The following is a 16473-nucleotide window of genomic DNA, read 5'->3' on the forward strand; positions in this document are numbered from 1 at the left end:
GAACGCTTTGTATGAGTCTGAAGTACTAGGGTGTATGAAGCAGCTTTTTTATAATATTGAAATAGCAGACGAGCATGCAGTCCACCTGATGGTAAGCGGCTACTGCCGCCCATGGACATCTGTAATAAACCCCAGATAGGATTAGATATTCCTCCCTGAGGTCGGCCACAGATGCACCGCTACCCCTGAGGACTAAGCTGGAACGATTCGGAAAAGTATGTCTCCCTTGCCATACCCTTAAAAACGGAACACAGCAACGCCTAACACTGCTGTAATTAGGCAGAAATAGGTGTGGCGGTGGTGCCGCCGGAGTCGAACCACAAAAGGTTTTACCACTTTAAGTTACAAGAATGTACTACGGTGTATGAAATACGAGTAGCTATGTACATATTTCAAAATCTTATTTATAAGTATCCTTCGTGCGTTGGTGGTCTGTCACCACTCACCACTCGACGACTCAGGGAAGACACTTGACGTAGGTTTTAATTTTAACATTTCTAGAGAATGGAACGCGTGGTGTGTTTTCTTTCGGACGCCAAAGTTTAATTAAATTTAATTTTATTAGAAAACCCAAGTTGGAATATAATTTTACTATAAAAACATATCTAGAATATACAGATTTAAATCTTAATTAATGTTGTTAGTAGGTAGTACCTGAATATAATTTTACTATAAAAACATATCTAGAATATACAGATTTAAATCTTAATTAGTGTTGTTAGTAGGTAGTACCTACTGCTTTGCATGTCTACTGCTTTTCGTAAATATACCTAAATTAATTTAAAATTTTATAGATTTATGTTTCTTATGCGTATTAGAAATTAATTATCACTTGCTTAAACGGTGAAGGAAAACATCGTGAGGAAACCTGCATACCTGAGAGATTTATAAATAAAAAAAAAATCTTAAAGGTATGTGAAGTCTACCAATACGCACTTGGCCAGCGCGGTGGACTATGGCCTAATCCTTCTCATTCTGAGAGGAGACCCGTGCCCAGCAGTGGGACAATAATGGGTTGATGATGATGCTTCTTATATTTGTGTAGGTATAGGTATTATTGTGGCAATAAACTGGACAATAATTTTGGTGAGAAATAAAAGGTAGAAAAACGAAAAGGCATAAAATCACAAAAATACATTATATTTAATTGTTTATTTATAAAACTTATTATTAATAATAACAATATTATCATTTAACTCTAAATTTTAAATAAAAATAGGTATAACTTAAACAGAAAGTAATTAATTAAAATAGTTATGTATTTTATTTTAATCTGGCCTTGAAGTGTATTTCGTTGCAACCCTTATTGTGCCACTGCTCGGCACGAATCTTTCCCCATAAAAGGGAGAGTCGGAGAACATACTGCATCACACTACTGTATCGTCAACCTGGGAGGATAGTTCCTCCCGTACGTAACAGCTTCATAATATAGAAGAAGAAGGAGCCGCCGAGCATGCAGTCCACCTGATGGTAAGTGGCTACTGTCGCCTATGGACATCTGTAATCCGACCCAGATAAGGTTAAATCTCTACCTGAAGTTGGCTACAGCTGCCCTGCTACACCTGTGGCCTTAGCCAAAACACAGAAGCGTTTAACAATTTTGTTATTGGGTAGAAATGCATGTGACCGTGGTGTCGCCGGAATAGAACCACACAGGGCCTTCAAATGTAGCTTAATATCCGTCATTTTAATTTAATGTCATGAACTCAAGCACTAAACGTGACTATTCGTGTCTCTCTTTAAAAGTGTCGGTGGTATTTGCCAAATTATGCGGGGATTGTTCGCAATAAGTAGAGCATACAATATCAGCCGTTTTAATCATGGCGGGGCAGCCATAGTACTAGCCTGACAGACAAAGGGTTCAGCCCTCGGTCAGATATATACGAGTATATAAATAATATCTAACTGGTATATAAATTTCTGTACTGGGTCTAAGTACTAAATATCTTTTTGTGTACCTATAGCACCCACAGCGCAAATAATCTAAACTTGGGGATATGTGTAGCATCTTTTATAAATAGGTGGGGGTGATATAACTTATTTTCCATACATTCATTGTCTATCACAGAATCGTACGTATAAAGGACGATTGGATCGCAATACAAGGTCTGAGGCAAAAGTGATGTCTTCTGGTTTGGTGATTGGTTCCACTCTGAACCTTCTCAGCAAGCCGGATAACACCGTCTTCATCTCCAACATGGCGAACTTTTGACCTGGGAATATAATAAATATATGTTACTTCATTGTATAATGGAAATAGTAAGTGAGCATGAAGTTTAACTGATGTTAAAAGTAACGAAAGAACGTGCAATCTACTTTACGGTAATCACCTCAGTACTACCAAACTCAGATAGGATTAGAATCGTAGTTGAGGTCGGCCATAGATACGTTGCTACCCTGAAGACTAATTAGGAAAGGCACGGATAACACAGAAATAGGCACGACGAGGGTGCCACCAGAGTCGTACCTTATATTTTTTTGTTTTCATACTCGTGCCCAGCAGTGAGACGGTAATGGGAGATGATGATGATGATGAATAATAAAAATCCTTATCCTTACTAATATTATAAATCCGAAAGTAACTCTGTCTGTCTGTCTGTCTGTCTGTCTGTCTGTCTGTCTGGTTGTCTCTTCTTCACGCCTAAACCACCGAACCGATTTTAATGTAATTTTGTACAAAGATAGTCTGAGATCCGAGAAAGGACAAAGACTAATTTTTATCCCGGAAATCCCACGGGAACTAGGGATGGCGATCTAAGATCGATTAATCGGAGAATCGATCTTTTGGACCCAAAACATCTATTATTTTAATCGATATTAGTAAGGATTGGATCGTAAACTATGCATTTAATCAAGTGATGATCTTTAGCAAAGTTGAAGGTACGAATTTTCAGTTTTATGTATGTTAGTATGTTATATTATTTTCTTTTAACGCGGGCGAAGCCGCGGGCAAAAACTAGTATCATATAAGTACTGACCTATGCAGTTCCTGGGTCCAGCACTAAAGGGTATGTAGGCGTAGGGGTGGCGCTTCAGGTTGTTTTCAGGAAGGAACCTCTCCGGAATGAACTTCTCTGGATTTGGGTAGATGTCAGCTCGATGGTGAATGTCGTAAATGTGAATATGGACTTCTGTGTTTGGAGGAATAGTGTATCCACCTGTGTTATGAAAATAATTTGCACATGAACCTGTTTATTATTAATTCTCTACAGTTTTAATTAGGTAATACCTTGTTTTTTCTGTTTCATGGGTAATACAATTGGAAAACACGCGTGCAGTCCAGCTGATATAAAGTGACACCTATTTCTGCCTAATAACAGCAGTGTTAAACATTGGTGTTATGGTTTGCAGGGTGTGGTAAGGGAGATATTATTTTTCTAGGCATTCCAACTTAATCGTAGGTGTAGCTTATCTGTGATCGACTTTGGGTAGGAGTCTAATTTTATCTGGGGTTGATTACAGATGCCCAGAGGTGGCAGTAGCCACTTACCGTTAGGTGGACTGCATGCTCGTCTGCTACTCCTATATTCTAAAAAAAAGAAATTGTGTTCATACTTAAAACCGTTTCTTCAGTAATTTCTCTGGCTATGAAGGGCACGCTGGGGTAGATACGCAAAGACTCCTTGATGCAACACTCAAGATACTTCATGTCATTAAAGTCCGTCATTGTAGGCAGGCGCTGGGAAGTACCAAATATTTTCCGCATCTCGTCATAAATATTTTCCTAAAATCAACAAATATTCAGCTTCAGCAAAACCCGTTTCCAAGGCCGACCACCCACGGGTTACTATCGGTTGAGCAACTGATTAGATAGATTATTGCTCGTTATTAATAATCAATCCATCTAATACTTTGCCGACCGGTTTGATACGGTTTGATGCGTTACAAATTGTCTAATTTCGCTCTTGGCTGGGGAAAATTTGGATGGATTGAGTATAATTTTGAGTATTGATAACGGGCGTTATTGATAAGGCAGTGGTTTAAGCAAAGAGCTAGCATCTTGAAAGTTGCTTATAAACTACGCAACTGCTCAACTTAACCGCGTAACAATGGTTTTAGTTGTTTAAGCGACAAGATAGTAGCCTACACAGTTGTTCATACAATAGTAGCTAAAAGGCAGCCACATCAAGTCTAAAAATGATTTTGCCTTGTTGCAAATATTTTCTTTAAAACAAACGTTCTTATTTTCCGAAAAATGGGTGCAAGTGTACCTGAACCTCAGGTTCGTTGGCAATCCTCATTATCATGAAACTGAGCGCCATGGCAGTTGTGTCATGTCCCTGAAAGAAATATAATTTACTTTATGAAGTGATATCACACTAATTTCGGTTAAAAAGAACCTGCTGCTTCAGTGTTCTTGTGCGATTCAGTCATATTAGTTGTAAAAAATAGTATATTAATATAATAACTGCATAAATCTCATATGAATTGTAATAAAATAAGTAATTATAAATAATAGATTCACTTGATGTTTGTACATACATTTTTAATGACTATGTTTTTATTAAAAACACGTGGGCCATAATTTTCCTCTACTTTTTTATTTCAAGTCCGGAATTCTTAGCAATGTTTGCAAAATATTTTATACAAGTATAATAATATTCGAAATAATATCACGTTAATTAAATCTTAAACATTCCATCATAATTTGTTAGCAGAATACATTCCGTTCCGGAGTTATGAGCATGCACGAATCTTCTAAATATATATAACTCAAAGGTGACTGACTGACATAGCCCAAACCACTGGACGGATCGGGCTGAAATTTGGCAGGCAGGTAGATGTTATGACGTAGGCATCCGCTAAGAAAGGATTTTGATCAATTCTACCCCCAAGGGGATAAAATAGGGGATGAAAATATTACTTCGTAACGCGAGCGAAGCCGCGGGCAAAAGCTCGTCTTTCATAAAAAAATAATAAGTATGATTTAGAGTGAAAACTCACGGAGCGTTATTTGACAACGTCTATCGGCGCACGGAATAGCTGTTCTGTACCCATACTATGAGTTTTTACGTTTGCTCGAAAACGTTTAACGATAACGAATTCGCTCACACAGCGCCCCAGTGGACCTTATCGCAACTAAAATTTCGCGTTATGAGTTTTAAAAAACTGAATAGTCAATTGTAACGACATTTAATTCTAAAAATATAAATATGATGCATTTATTTTTACATTTTTAATTTTTTTTTTATAATATAAGAGTAGCAGACGAGCATGCAGTCCACCTGATGGTAAGTGGCTACTGCCGCCCATGGACATCTGTAATAAACCCCAGATAGGATTAGATATTCCTACCTGAGGTCGGCCACAGATGCGCCGCTACCCCTGAGGACTAAGCTGGAATGCCTCGGAAAAGTCTTTTAATTTTGATAGCGTTATAGTTCCGTTTTTTTCCCGTGAGTTCCAAGCTTTATACTCACTTCAAACATGAACGTGTCAACTTCCTCTCGTATGCCTTTCACATCGATTTTCTCGTCCTTCTCATTCTGAATCAACAAGTCGAGCATCGCTAGTCGTCCCTTCTTTCCATACACTTCGTTATCATCGGTAAATTCTGTGAGGCTATTCCTTGCTATGAACTCTTTTCTCTCCCGAATAACCTTATCTGTGAAGCCGTGAAGGTTTTTGAGCGCTTGTTTCTGAGCTCTTCCTAGCGCGCTCATGTTGAACACTGCGTCGATGAAATACAATACTCTACACAGCCTCTTTACCACGCACTCTCCAACAATGTACACCGCGTCGAAATAACTCTTCATTATGGAATCATTACCTTCATCAATTGATATTCCCATGGCCGTTTCTAAAAGAGTAATGAATTCACTACTTTTAAATTCTACATAATTTTGTTAGTAACTTCCTTATTTAAAATTTATGCACATAATGTTTAACATTTTTTTGAAATGACCTAGGTACAAATACCGATACATATGTAAGTTTATTGATAACACGTGGTTATTTAGGAGGTTATTGATTCGTCCCTTCTCGGTGCTATTATACAGGGTGTCCCGTAAATTTTGGATGTGGTAAACTTGGTTTATGAGTTATTTCCATTTTTTGTAATTTGCTAAAATGTACACCGTCTTCTAGCCCAGCCTGCCTTACAATTGGGTGACACTTGGATTGCTGAAGCAATAATAATGTAAAATGTTTGTAGTCTTAAACAACTCGGAGTTGCAGAGTGTCTATTTCTGCTAATAATTTTTTGCTGTGCGACTTATTGATAAAATAAATTTTAGAACAAACATTAATTTCATAACAATTAAATCACAGTATTTTTATAATAAATAACAAAATGTGCACTTAAAATAATGTACCCTTCAGTGTCTATTCATTTTTAGACCACAAGAATTAAATGGTCACAGTGGAATGTGGTTTAAAGAAAATGAGGGTAAATAAAAAGTTGTTTTCTATTATTAATAAAAAAATTGCTTCTGATATAACATTGATTCAAGTAGTTAAAAAAATAAACCGGAAATCTTTCTATTTTCAAGATAACAGAAGGTGGGCATTCTTTGTTAAAAAAAAATGCAAATAACCCGAAAACTGAGAGAGTTTCGACTAAATCGGAAGTTGATATTCAGATATTCTATACACGAAGTTACAAGGTTATCCGCCATTTACGGAACACTCTGTATATAAGCGTATTATGTATCATTTATCATTAGTCATCATTAATTTAAAAGGAATTTTGAAAGGTGGTAGAGCTAGTATGGTTCGGCTCAGGAGGTGCCTGTCTAAGATTCAAAGCTCAAACCCCGATTGAGAGGCCGATTCGAGTTACTAACTACTAAGCCGTAATTTGTGTGGAGAGACTACTGTGGGTTAATTAATGCAAGCGGACATAAACCCGCATAACAAGAAGGCCCCTATATTAAAACCGCAAAGTAACATTCGACTATTATGCAAAATTCAACTACCAGTAATAATATGCAGAGTGGTCCTAGAGATCAAGGGTATCAAATCAGTCTTTTCTTTGCCGACCTCGCCCTTCACCGTCTGCAGGAACTCTTCGGTCTGCTCCGTGAAGGTCTGTGTGTACTTCTTCAAGATATTGAAGTGGAAAGCCGGTGTGAGCATCTTTCGACGATGTTGCCATTTGCTCCCTGTAAACAAATGTTTAACAAATAACAAATATATACTGGGAGGTTGTAATCATATTGAAAAAAGTAAAATGTTTCAATGATAAAAAAGAAAGAAAGAAACATTTACAAAATAAAAGCTTGTTAAAATGGACATTGTGTCCAACAGTATATTATTGTATTCTACTATTGCAAGTTTTGCCTAATTAACCTTTTACCCGATTTACTCGATTACCAGAGTATTTATTAGCTCTGTAGCTCAACTTGCTTGACACTGTTTAGCATATTACTATGAGTTGTCGTTGGATTGGTTTAATTTATGAGAGTGACAGTTTCTATTCTTATAGTAATTCTGTATTTGAAATAAAATTTTCCCCTTGTAATAATGTTTTAACGAATTTGTAACAGCTTGTGTAAACGACTTGACTTTTTGAGTCTTTATTTTATAAGTTTAATTTTATTCTTATTTATATCTTACATTACCTTTAACTAGTTCATTGTAAATTTTTTTTTTAGTATTATGATTTAAAAGTAGTTATTAAAACATAATAAACATTGATACTTGACCCAATACAGTATCTCATAATTATACTGAATTATCAATGAGGACGAAATTTCAACATTATAAACTTTTTTACGGCTCATAAATGCTATTTAAGGAAATCCTATGCAAAATTTAATGTCAATAATTAACATATAAACATTTTACTTTAGATACAGAGTAAATCTCTCAAGTATGCGTGAAGGCCGGAGGGCCAAATTCGAGTATAAGGAATAGCGAAATATGCTCAAAGAAGGCGTTCAATTTTTTAATAAATATAGTTCAAAAAACTAAAAAACACTCTTTTATGATAAAATCTAACTAAAAAGTAGAAAATAATTTTCAATCTAGGAATCAATTAAGGAACAGTAAATAGTATAATTGTGAAAAAAACCGTGAGGTGCTCCACATATCAGTTTTCGAAAAGCACCCCACCCTTCATAAACTTCTGTTATTAACTTGGTATTGAGTAATAGGACCTATTTTTCTTCGGAATACCACTAAATTGACATTACATAGTAAAATGCTTAATAAAAATTAGTAACTTTATCTTAATCTCGGAAATATCGAAAAAACCGGAATACCGGGATTTGTCTGGGGTCAGTGCCGAAAATACCGGTTTTGCTTAGATGGTCCGGTATTGCGACCCTTAATACATACATACATACAACCCAAGCTAATAAAAGCGTGTTAAAAATAATTTTCTTTAGTTGTGAATCGAACGAGATTTTTGAAAAATAAAACAACCTGTACTATTATTGTATTATGACCAGTCTTTAGCCATTGACGACAAGCGAAAATCGGTGACAATAGTCAACATGAAATGTCGTTCGTGCAAAACTCCCTTAGACTTCAATGGCAGTAATGCATCTGTGATTGACCTCTATATCTTATTTGTGGTTGATCAGAAATGTCCATGGGCGGCAATTGCTACTTACCATCAGGTGGGCTAGCATATAGCTCGTTCGCTACTTATATGGTATTAAATAATAACGCTATTACATACAAACTTTAATTTAATAAAAAACGTAATTGTAGCGTTTATGCTGGAATGCAAATGCATTTTTATTTATTACTGGATATTACCCGTGACTTCATACGTGTCGATTATAATGAAGTAATATAAATAACTTAATCGAGAATTCACCTACACGCACTATACAATACCCCTACTTACACGCTTTAAGGGTTGATATTTCAAAAACGTTGAAACAGGTTATTTGTAAATAGAAAGTCAAATACAAATTTTTAAAGTAGGTACTTGCTATCTTCATACAAATTTTCAACGCCCAACGCAACGCAAATATTTAAGCCCTATAGCAATTTTTTTTTTCTTCATTATTTATGATGAATTTGGACAACGGGTTTATTAAGTCCGTTGTCCAAATTTCATGGTTCAAGCTTCAATAGTTTAGGCTTTACGATAATTAGTCAGTCGGCGAATGAGTGGGGCCTTTCGTTTAAAGATTTGTTTTTCAATCGATTCTATATCCGTTTGCAATGATAATAGGGCACTTAATTAATATTAAAATACTTATGTTAATGTTTTCAAACTAGTTTTTTAAAGTTTATCTTACATCATGTATTTTAATGTAAGGTAAGGTATCTTGCGTGGTTGTTAACTACTATCTCAGGCCGAGAATTCATGTACCTTTATTTTCGTTACGTTTTTGGAAATTCCTCTATAAATAATAAGATTAAATGAGATTCCTATCTAATGTCTTCCAGAAATGAGTTGTTACTCCTGAGGACTATGTTGGAACGCCTCGGAAAAGTACGTCTCCCTTACCACATCCTTCAGAACAGAAAACAGCAGCAATACTGCTGTTATTAGGCAGAAATAGGTGAGGCGGTGGTGTTGCCGGAATCTAAAAACCCAGGGTTGAATACTTTCAATAACAATAAATATTAAACGTGTAATAAGCGGCAAATCACGTGTTCTATTTGCTCTCATTACTAACTACATGCACATGAAGCGCGCATAGCCCCGCTAGCTGTGTTGATTGAAAACAATCAATAAAGTTAAGCAGCGTCGGGCGCGGTCGGGAGTTGGATGGGTGACCGCTAGTGGCAAAAATTTCATGCGCGTTTCCGTGCTTCGGAGGGCACGTTAAGCCGTCGGTCCCGGTTGTTGTCGATAGATGGCAGTCGTTAAACCTTGTCGGAGGCCTTTCGGGCGGTTTGAAAACATCCGACAAACGGGTTGGCCACTAACCTGTCTCCACCAATCCGCATTGGAGCAGCGTGGTGGAGTATGCTCCAGGCCTTCTCCACTTGTGAGGAGAGACCCGTGCTCAGTAGTGGGCCATAAATGGGTTGCAGGCACTAACTACATAAAAATGAATTACTCACCATTGCTTATTAACAATCCATCACTAAGCCACGGCTTGAGGAATGTGTAGGGTTTATCCTTATCGTTGAATCGCGTCGTGGACAGGATTAACTAGAACAAACAATTTTAAATAAAATTTATACGAATATGAGCTTTGTCCAGAGGTTTCAGCCCTATTTAAAAGTGAATATACTCAGGAAGTCTCATGGGCTTTTCTTTTTTGCCAATGTTTTTTTTTCTAAAAGTAAGCTCATCGAAATCAGTCCAGCTGTTCCAAAGATTAGCTGGTACAAACAAACAGACACGTCGTGAAGACAGATAGTGAAAAAATGCAAAGATGTCAATTACTTGAATAAATTGAAATAAATTAATTAAAAATTTAAATTTTCTTAAAGTCCAATTTAACCGTGCTCTGGTATGAAGGATGTGGTGGCAGTGATTTATAAAAGGCATCAATTCGTCGAAACTCAACTCGACTCGAAAATCGGGGGTTCCGAGGTTCGAAATTTAGACAACTCTAACCTAACCTAACCTAACCTAACCTTTACCTCTGATTTTTCAGGGTAATATTCCCGGAATAGTCCCGGAATTTGGCGAAAATACAACCGTGTGGCTAGATGACAAACTCTCTACAGCGGTGACGGAAACCAAGTTTAGAAATAAATAAAGTTCTCAAAGGTGTATGCAGATTATTAAGTTGCACTTGACTAGCGTGGTGGACAATGGCCTACCCCTCATTTTGAGAGGATACATATCCAGCAGTGGAACAGTAATGGGATTCACGACTGCACTACTCCTTACGGGTAGCAAAGTATCTGTAGACGGCCTTTGTTGAAACTTTAGTCCTATTGGGAATTGATTACAAATGGCCATGGGTGGCAATGACCCAATTATAATCAGACGAACTGTATGGCCATTTGTTCATAAATAAAAACAAAATATTCATTTGATTTACCTTCTTCAAAATTAAAAAAATAAACAAAACAAAATAAGTAGGTGCGAAATTATATTAAAAGATTTAAAAATAAATATCACCTCCCCACCACACATCTTATGTATTGAGTTGACCGTGAAATTTAAATAAAACTGTTGAAGAAGGGAAACCCCAAAATTTGTTTTAGTGCTCCTACACACTATCATATCAACAGCGTAGGCGCATGCATCATGTACAATACACGCATACATCGCATTGTTCTCTTATCGATTTATTATTATAATTAATAAATAACAGGACGAGATAAATGCGTCTATCAAACGCTTTTGCTTCATTGCTTTATAATATAAGAGCATGCAGTCCACTTGGTTTAGTGGTTACTGGCTACTGCCGCCCATCAGTAGTCAACCCCCGATAAGATTAGATTCCTAACTGAGGTCGCCCACAAATGCGCCGCTACCCCTGAGAACTAAGCTGGAATGCATCGGAACAGTATCTCTTAACACTGCGGTTATTATACTATTAGTCGAATACATTTGAGAAACGCTAGTGTGTGAGAACCCTTATTGGCGGTCATTTAAATGAATAAGTAATCAAACAGCCTTGCTATACCTGTTTGACTAAAAATACAAATGTTTATTTTAGTCTCTTGCATAGATCCTTAATGCATTGTTGACTTATTTTTAGTTTTTGATAGACTAGCTTATTGCCGTGTTTTTGCCTATGGAGCGGATTATTCGGATTAAGGTACTAGTGTGTTGAAATTTTTTTACTTTTAGGTCGTGCATATAATAAAATCGAGATTGGGAACAAAGAAGAGTGAAAGGAACTAGACAGATAGGTAAAAACTGTCTTTTATAAGATTGGACATCATATCAGCGGATATTAATTCTAATATGATATTGATGTATTTGAAATAATATGCAATATTTTGTGTGGTAAGGGAGACATACTTTTCCGAGGCGATACAGCTTAGTCCTCAGGGGTAGGGCGCATCTGTGGTTAACCTCAGGTAGGAATATCTAATCCTACGATAGTACAGATAAGTACAGATGTCTATGAGCGGCAGTAGCCACCTACCATCAAGTGGACTGCATGCTCGTCTGCTACTCTTATATTATGTAGCAAAAAATGCAATGAGTACGTACTTAATCCACGTAGGCAAGAGTAAGGCTGACCGCTTATGACTATCACTTGTGCACCTAGCTGAACGTCTTTTAGTATATATGATAAGAATTATTCTTAAATCATTTTTGTCTACTAAAATTCGAAATTTGCCAATTTGCGATTGTCTAAGCTTGCTTAGACACTATTAAGTAGCTTATGCATCTATACAGATGAGTAGACAATCTACTGTTGACAGATTTTTAAGTTTAAATCGTATCTATATTTACCGCTCGTCGGTCATTGAATCAACAAATTGAACGCCCGAACGGCAGCGGGTTGAGCGATTACTCAATTTAAGCAACAAGATAGCATTATAGCCGACGCAACGAGCCATGGGCGATCCTTAGTATTAAATGCTAAATAATGATTTATTTATTTAGTCAATTTATTTATTTAGTAAATTAATAACAGACAAAATACGTGAAAATATACTAAAGTAATTACCTCTACATCATCTGGTTCGTAGACGCTTACACACCTCAAGTGGAAAGCATATAGCTTCGTCATCCCGCCGAAAGTCTTGTACATGTCTCGTAGAAAGATAAATAACTCATCTGTAACCAAAGATTCCTTTATGATATTATGCATAATGCGTTCTAATGGGTTTGTTATGTAAAAAATATGGTCTGTTTAAGGGAGGGTGGCAAATCAATTATGTGTCATGTTAATTGGGGTGTAGAGTGGTCAGAAGTGAACGAAGAAAATGCTTTAGGGAAATATTTTAGGAAGAATTCTCTTCTTAATTCTAATAATTTCGTATAAAAATATATTTTTTGTGAATGTTTCCATAAATGGTTATAACAAACAATTTAAAAATATGTAAATTCGCTAAATTTTGATTAGATTACGATTACAGGTACCCGTATTAACAGCTGCATAATTAATCTTATGATAAGAAAATGATAATATCAGCGTAACACGCACAAAAAATGTGCTTTCCCCAGCCTAAAAATAATAGACTTAGCCTCTCGAATTGTGTTGAGTAGTGTGTATGTGTGAGAAAGTAGTGTTGAGGATTTCGATAGGATACAAATTATGACGTCTGTTTTTATACAAATCTAGGATGAAATGATGAATGATGAATTTGTTACGATGATAGAACGAATTAAGAGGTGGTAGTAGCTATTTTTAGCATGAAAAAGTTTATGCGTTTCAGTGGAACGGTATAACGTGCCCATTTTAGAACTAGAGTCGGCTTTAGGTCAAAATCTTTGTCCTGTATGAAGTTGGTAACAGAAATATATATAGTGGCAGTAACCACTTACCATCAGATGGACTGCATGCTCGTTTTCTACTTTAATTTTATACATAATCGGTATTCAATGATATTAGGTAAAATTGGAAAATAGTATAGTGTCATCGCGTATGTGGTAAAATATTTAGGTTACATAAGATTCGCAATATTAATTAAAGTGTTCAAGGTCATTTGAGACGTAGTCTACTTTTTTGATCTATGGTGCTATATTTAGATAAATATAATCAATCAATATGTGTAGATATGCATATTGATTGTACTTGTAACCGATTAACAAAGTTAAGTAATTTTGGGTGCGGTTCAACTCAGATTGGTTACTAAGGCGTAGAACTAATGGAGCGTTTTTTACAGAACTCCTACACGCGTAGAATACTTGCGAAAAACTCGCTTCACATTCTCGAGAGATTGTGGAGAGAGAAAAGAACGGGAATCGGGAATGTGGAGCCTATACGAAATGGGTTTTTCACGCGTTCTCGCGAGATTCTTAAGAGATTCTCGCGAGGATGTGGAGCGGTCTTTAGAATTTTAACTACTCTGTTTATTTTTGCGGCAAGAGATATTGTTTGCTTTTTCGGTTGCTACGGCGAGCAACTTTTCTATGACATTTGAGGACCCCGTGACGGAGAGATCAGCATACCGATCTGACGCGCAGAGGCTTCTAGATTCGATCCCCGGCCAGACATCTCAATGTTGGATTTAGTTTTCTGTTTCGGGTTTAAATGCTTATGTATTCGTCTTTGTGTGTGTGGATTTGTGAGTATAGAAAGGGTTTTTCTTCAGCCCTTAACTGACAGAGACCCATGCTTACTAGTGGAACATTAAGAGATTGCAGTATTTACTGTAAAGGACCTATATATTGTACTTTTTGGCATTTAACATAAAATCACCATTACCTTGAGGTAATTCTTTTTTCAATAATGCATTACTAATCAATGCCAGATAACAAATATCAATATAGTGTTGTTTTATGTAAATTTTTCGAATTAATTTTAAAGTATCAAGTGACGTTGCGAGGTTTGGTGCAGGCTGCATTCATTATTATTTATTTATTAGTAAATAGTAACAGAACAAGTTCAAAAATTTTGACTACATTGGAATCCTGTTTGAGGTCACATAAACATTAATTCTTTGTTTCCTGAGGCCCTGTTAGTTAAAGGCTTTATTATAATGAGCTTTATTTTTTCTGACTCGTATATTTGTTAAGTAAGAAAGAGCTTATTGTAAGTAATATCAGTACAGTGTGCACGTACCCTAAGGACCGTTTTTCTATCACGCGTTTTTTTATAATATTTACGTAGTAAACGATAAAGCAGTACACTTGATGGTAAGTGTGACGCACATAAACATATGTCACTAGTTTCATATAGAACTGGGCTTTCACGAAAACTGATTTAAGTTGCGTTGACACTCCTGAAAACTAAGTTGGTTGCTTCATGTGTTAGTCAGCTAGAAGTCACACCTTCCTTAAGAATTGCTCGCCACATACAGGGTGTGGCGATTGTACATCCGGTTTTGCCGTTTTTCAACTTTCTATGGGACCGCGTGCAAATCTGAGCGGTGCCCCTCGATTCCTATCCCATAGATACGTATCAGGTTATATAAGAGATGCAGAGGGACTGCAACTTCTAATCATACATGTGTGTAAGTACGCATGTGAATATAAACCCGCGCGACTTCAAAACGCTACGTTTTGTTTAGAAATCGAAGGAGCATCGTGGAAGCAGATCATCTGATGGTGAATGGTCCAACTTATTGACATGAGTAATCTGTATCAAATTATGTTCTTATTCCGAAATTTAATTTCTGTTCTGTGTACTGTGTACTGTGTACACGTATTTTATGTTTTTGCTTTGTTATCTTTACGCAAGGGTTTATTTTTGGAATATAACAAAGACGATGTACCTTTTTCGTCGTACCTACTTTATATTTATTCGCCATTATTTTCATTATGTACCTAGTCTATTTTGGTCTCTGGTTTCTATATTCAATTTAGAAAAGCGTGTACGTAGGTGCGCATAAAAATAAAGAAAAAGTTGATATAACCACATAGATCAGAATAAAAATAATGAGTTAAAATATCAAAAAAGGATAAAGATAAAAATATATTTTACCCAACTGGCCATATCTTTGTTTTATTATCTATGACCTAAATCATTTTCTACTTATCGAGTTACTTGAAAAATTAAAAACAACGAAAACAAAAAAAAACATTCACTCAGGCAGTGAAAACAAAAAATGGAGTAAATCAAATCAAATCAGATTCGTTTATTTTGGAATGTAGGTAAGCTAGCAGGCTTTCTATATATGATATTATTTGCAGCTAGTAAGCTTAATTTTTTCTCTGTTCGAAACTTCGAAAATACTTAAACACAGCACCTACCCTACTATATTTACTTACTGAAACTTTTATATCTAAAATTTAATATTTCCTATAACACATTCATAATAATCATACCGGTGGGCAACACCACATTGAAGGCATTCCCGAAAAACGGCACATCTTTGGGGCCGGGAATTTTGGCGATCAGCCGTCCCGCGCGACTGTACCGCGAGTAGAGACACCACATCACAAACACTGCAAGAATAACCGCCAACCAATATGCCATAGTGGCTGTCGCGCGCACCGTGCTCACACTGACTCACCGAACCCTGGTGGCCGCTTCATTTTATAGCCATTCTGTGATAATATGAGCAATGATAACACGCATTAAAGGAATTTAATCGGCTCCTTCAAGTAGGTTCAATTCCTTATCATACAAAGACAAGCGCGTGGAAGTTTACCAAAAATGTTATGGCAAATTGCATAATTCCTAAAGTCCTTCATGATCACTAAGAACAGATTGGCATTGAAGTAATTTTTGGTAACAATGGAGGACTCTTAGATATTAGGATATGTCATGTTATTCTTTACAATTAAAATTACCGATTGATTGGGTTGACGATATTTTTATAATAGGAATATATTTAAGTGACTTTAAAAATATCGTTAACCCATTTTTGACCATTTTGCTTAGCACGCGTCTCCACATATAACGAGAGGGATTAAGGTCATAGTCCACCGCGCTGGCTAAGTTTAGATTAGTAAGTAGACTTTAGACATCCTTGACAACTTTTTAAGTCCTCTGAGCCGTGTAGATCGCGATTATTTCCTTAACTTAGCGCTTA

The 16473-nt window shown here is 36.3% G+C and overlaps 1 protein-coding gene across 1 annotated transcript; it reads right to left on the minus strand.

Annotated features, from left to right (window-relative positions):
* Positions 1-1137: 1137 nt before the first annotated feature.
* On the minus strand, positions 1138-15954 carry LOC140749563 (cytochrome P450 4C1-like). Its single transcript, XM_073082657.1, has 9 exons — positions 15764-15954; positions 12498-12607; positions 9973-10063; positions 6918-7103; positions 5421-5800; positions 4212-4280; positions 3556-3724; positions 2979-3158; positions 1138-2213 (listed from the first exon to the last, which is right to left on the minus strand). Exons 1-9 carry the CDS (start codon positions 15912-15914, stop codon positions 2053-2055), a joined length of 1497 nt encoding a protein of 498 aa, XP_072938758.1. The 5' UTR covers positions 15915-15954; the 3' UTR covers positions 1138-2052.
* Between the last annotated feature and the right edge of the window lie 519 nt (positions 15955-16473).

This window comes from Epargyreus clarus, unplaced genomic scaffold (assembly GCF_041222505.1).
Source record: "Epargyreus clarus isolate Ecla_fem2 unplaced genomic scaffold, WU_Ecla_fem_2.2 ptg000018l, whole genome shotgun sequence".
Lineage (NCBI taxonomy): Eukaryota > Metazoa > Arthropoda > Insecta > Lepidoptera > Hesperiidae > Epargyreus > Epargyreus clarus.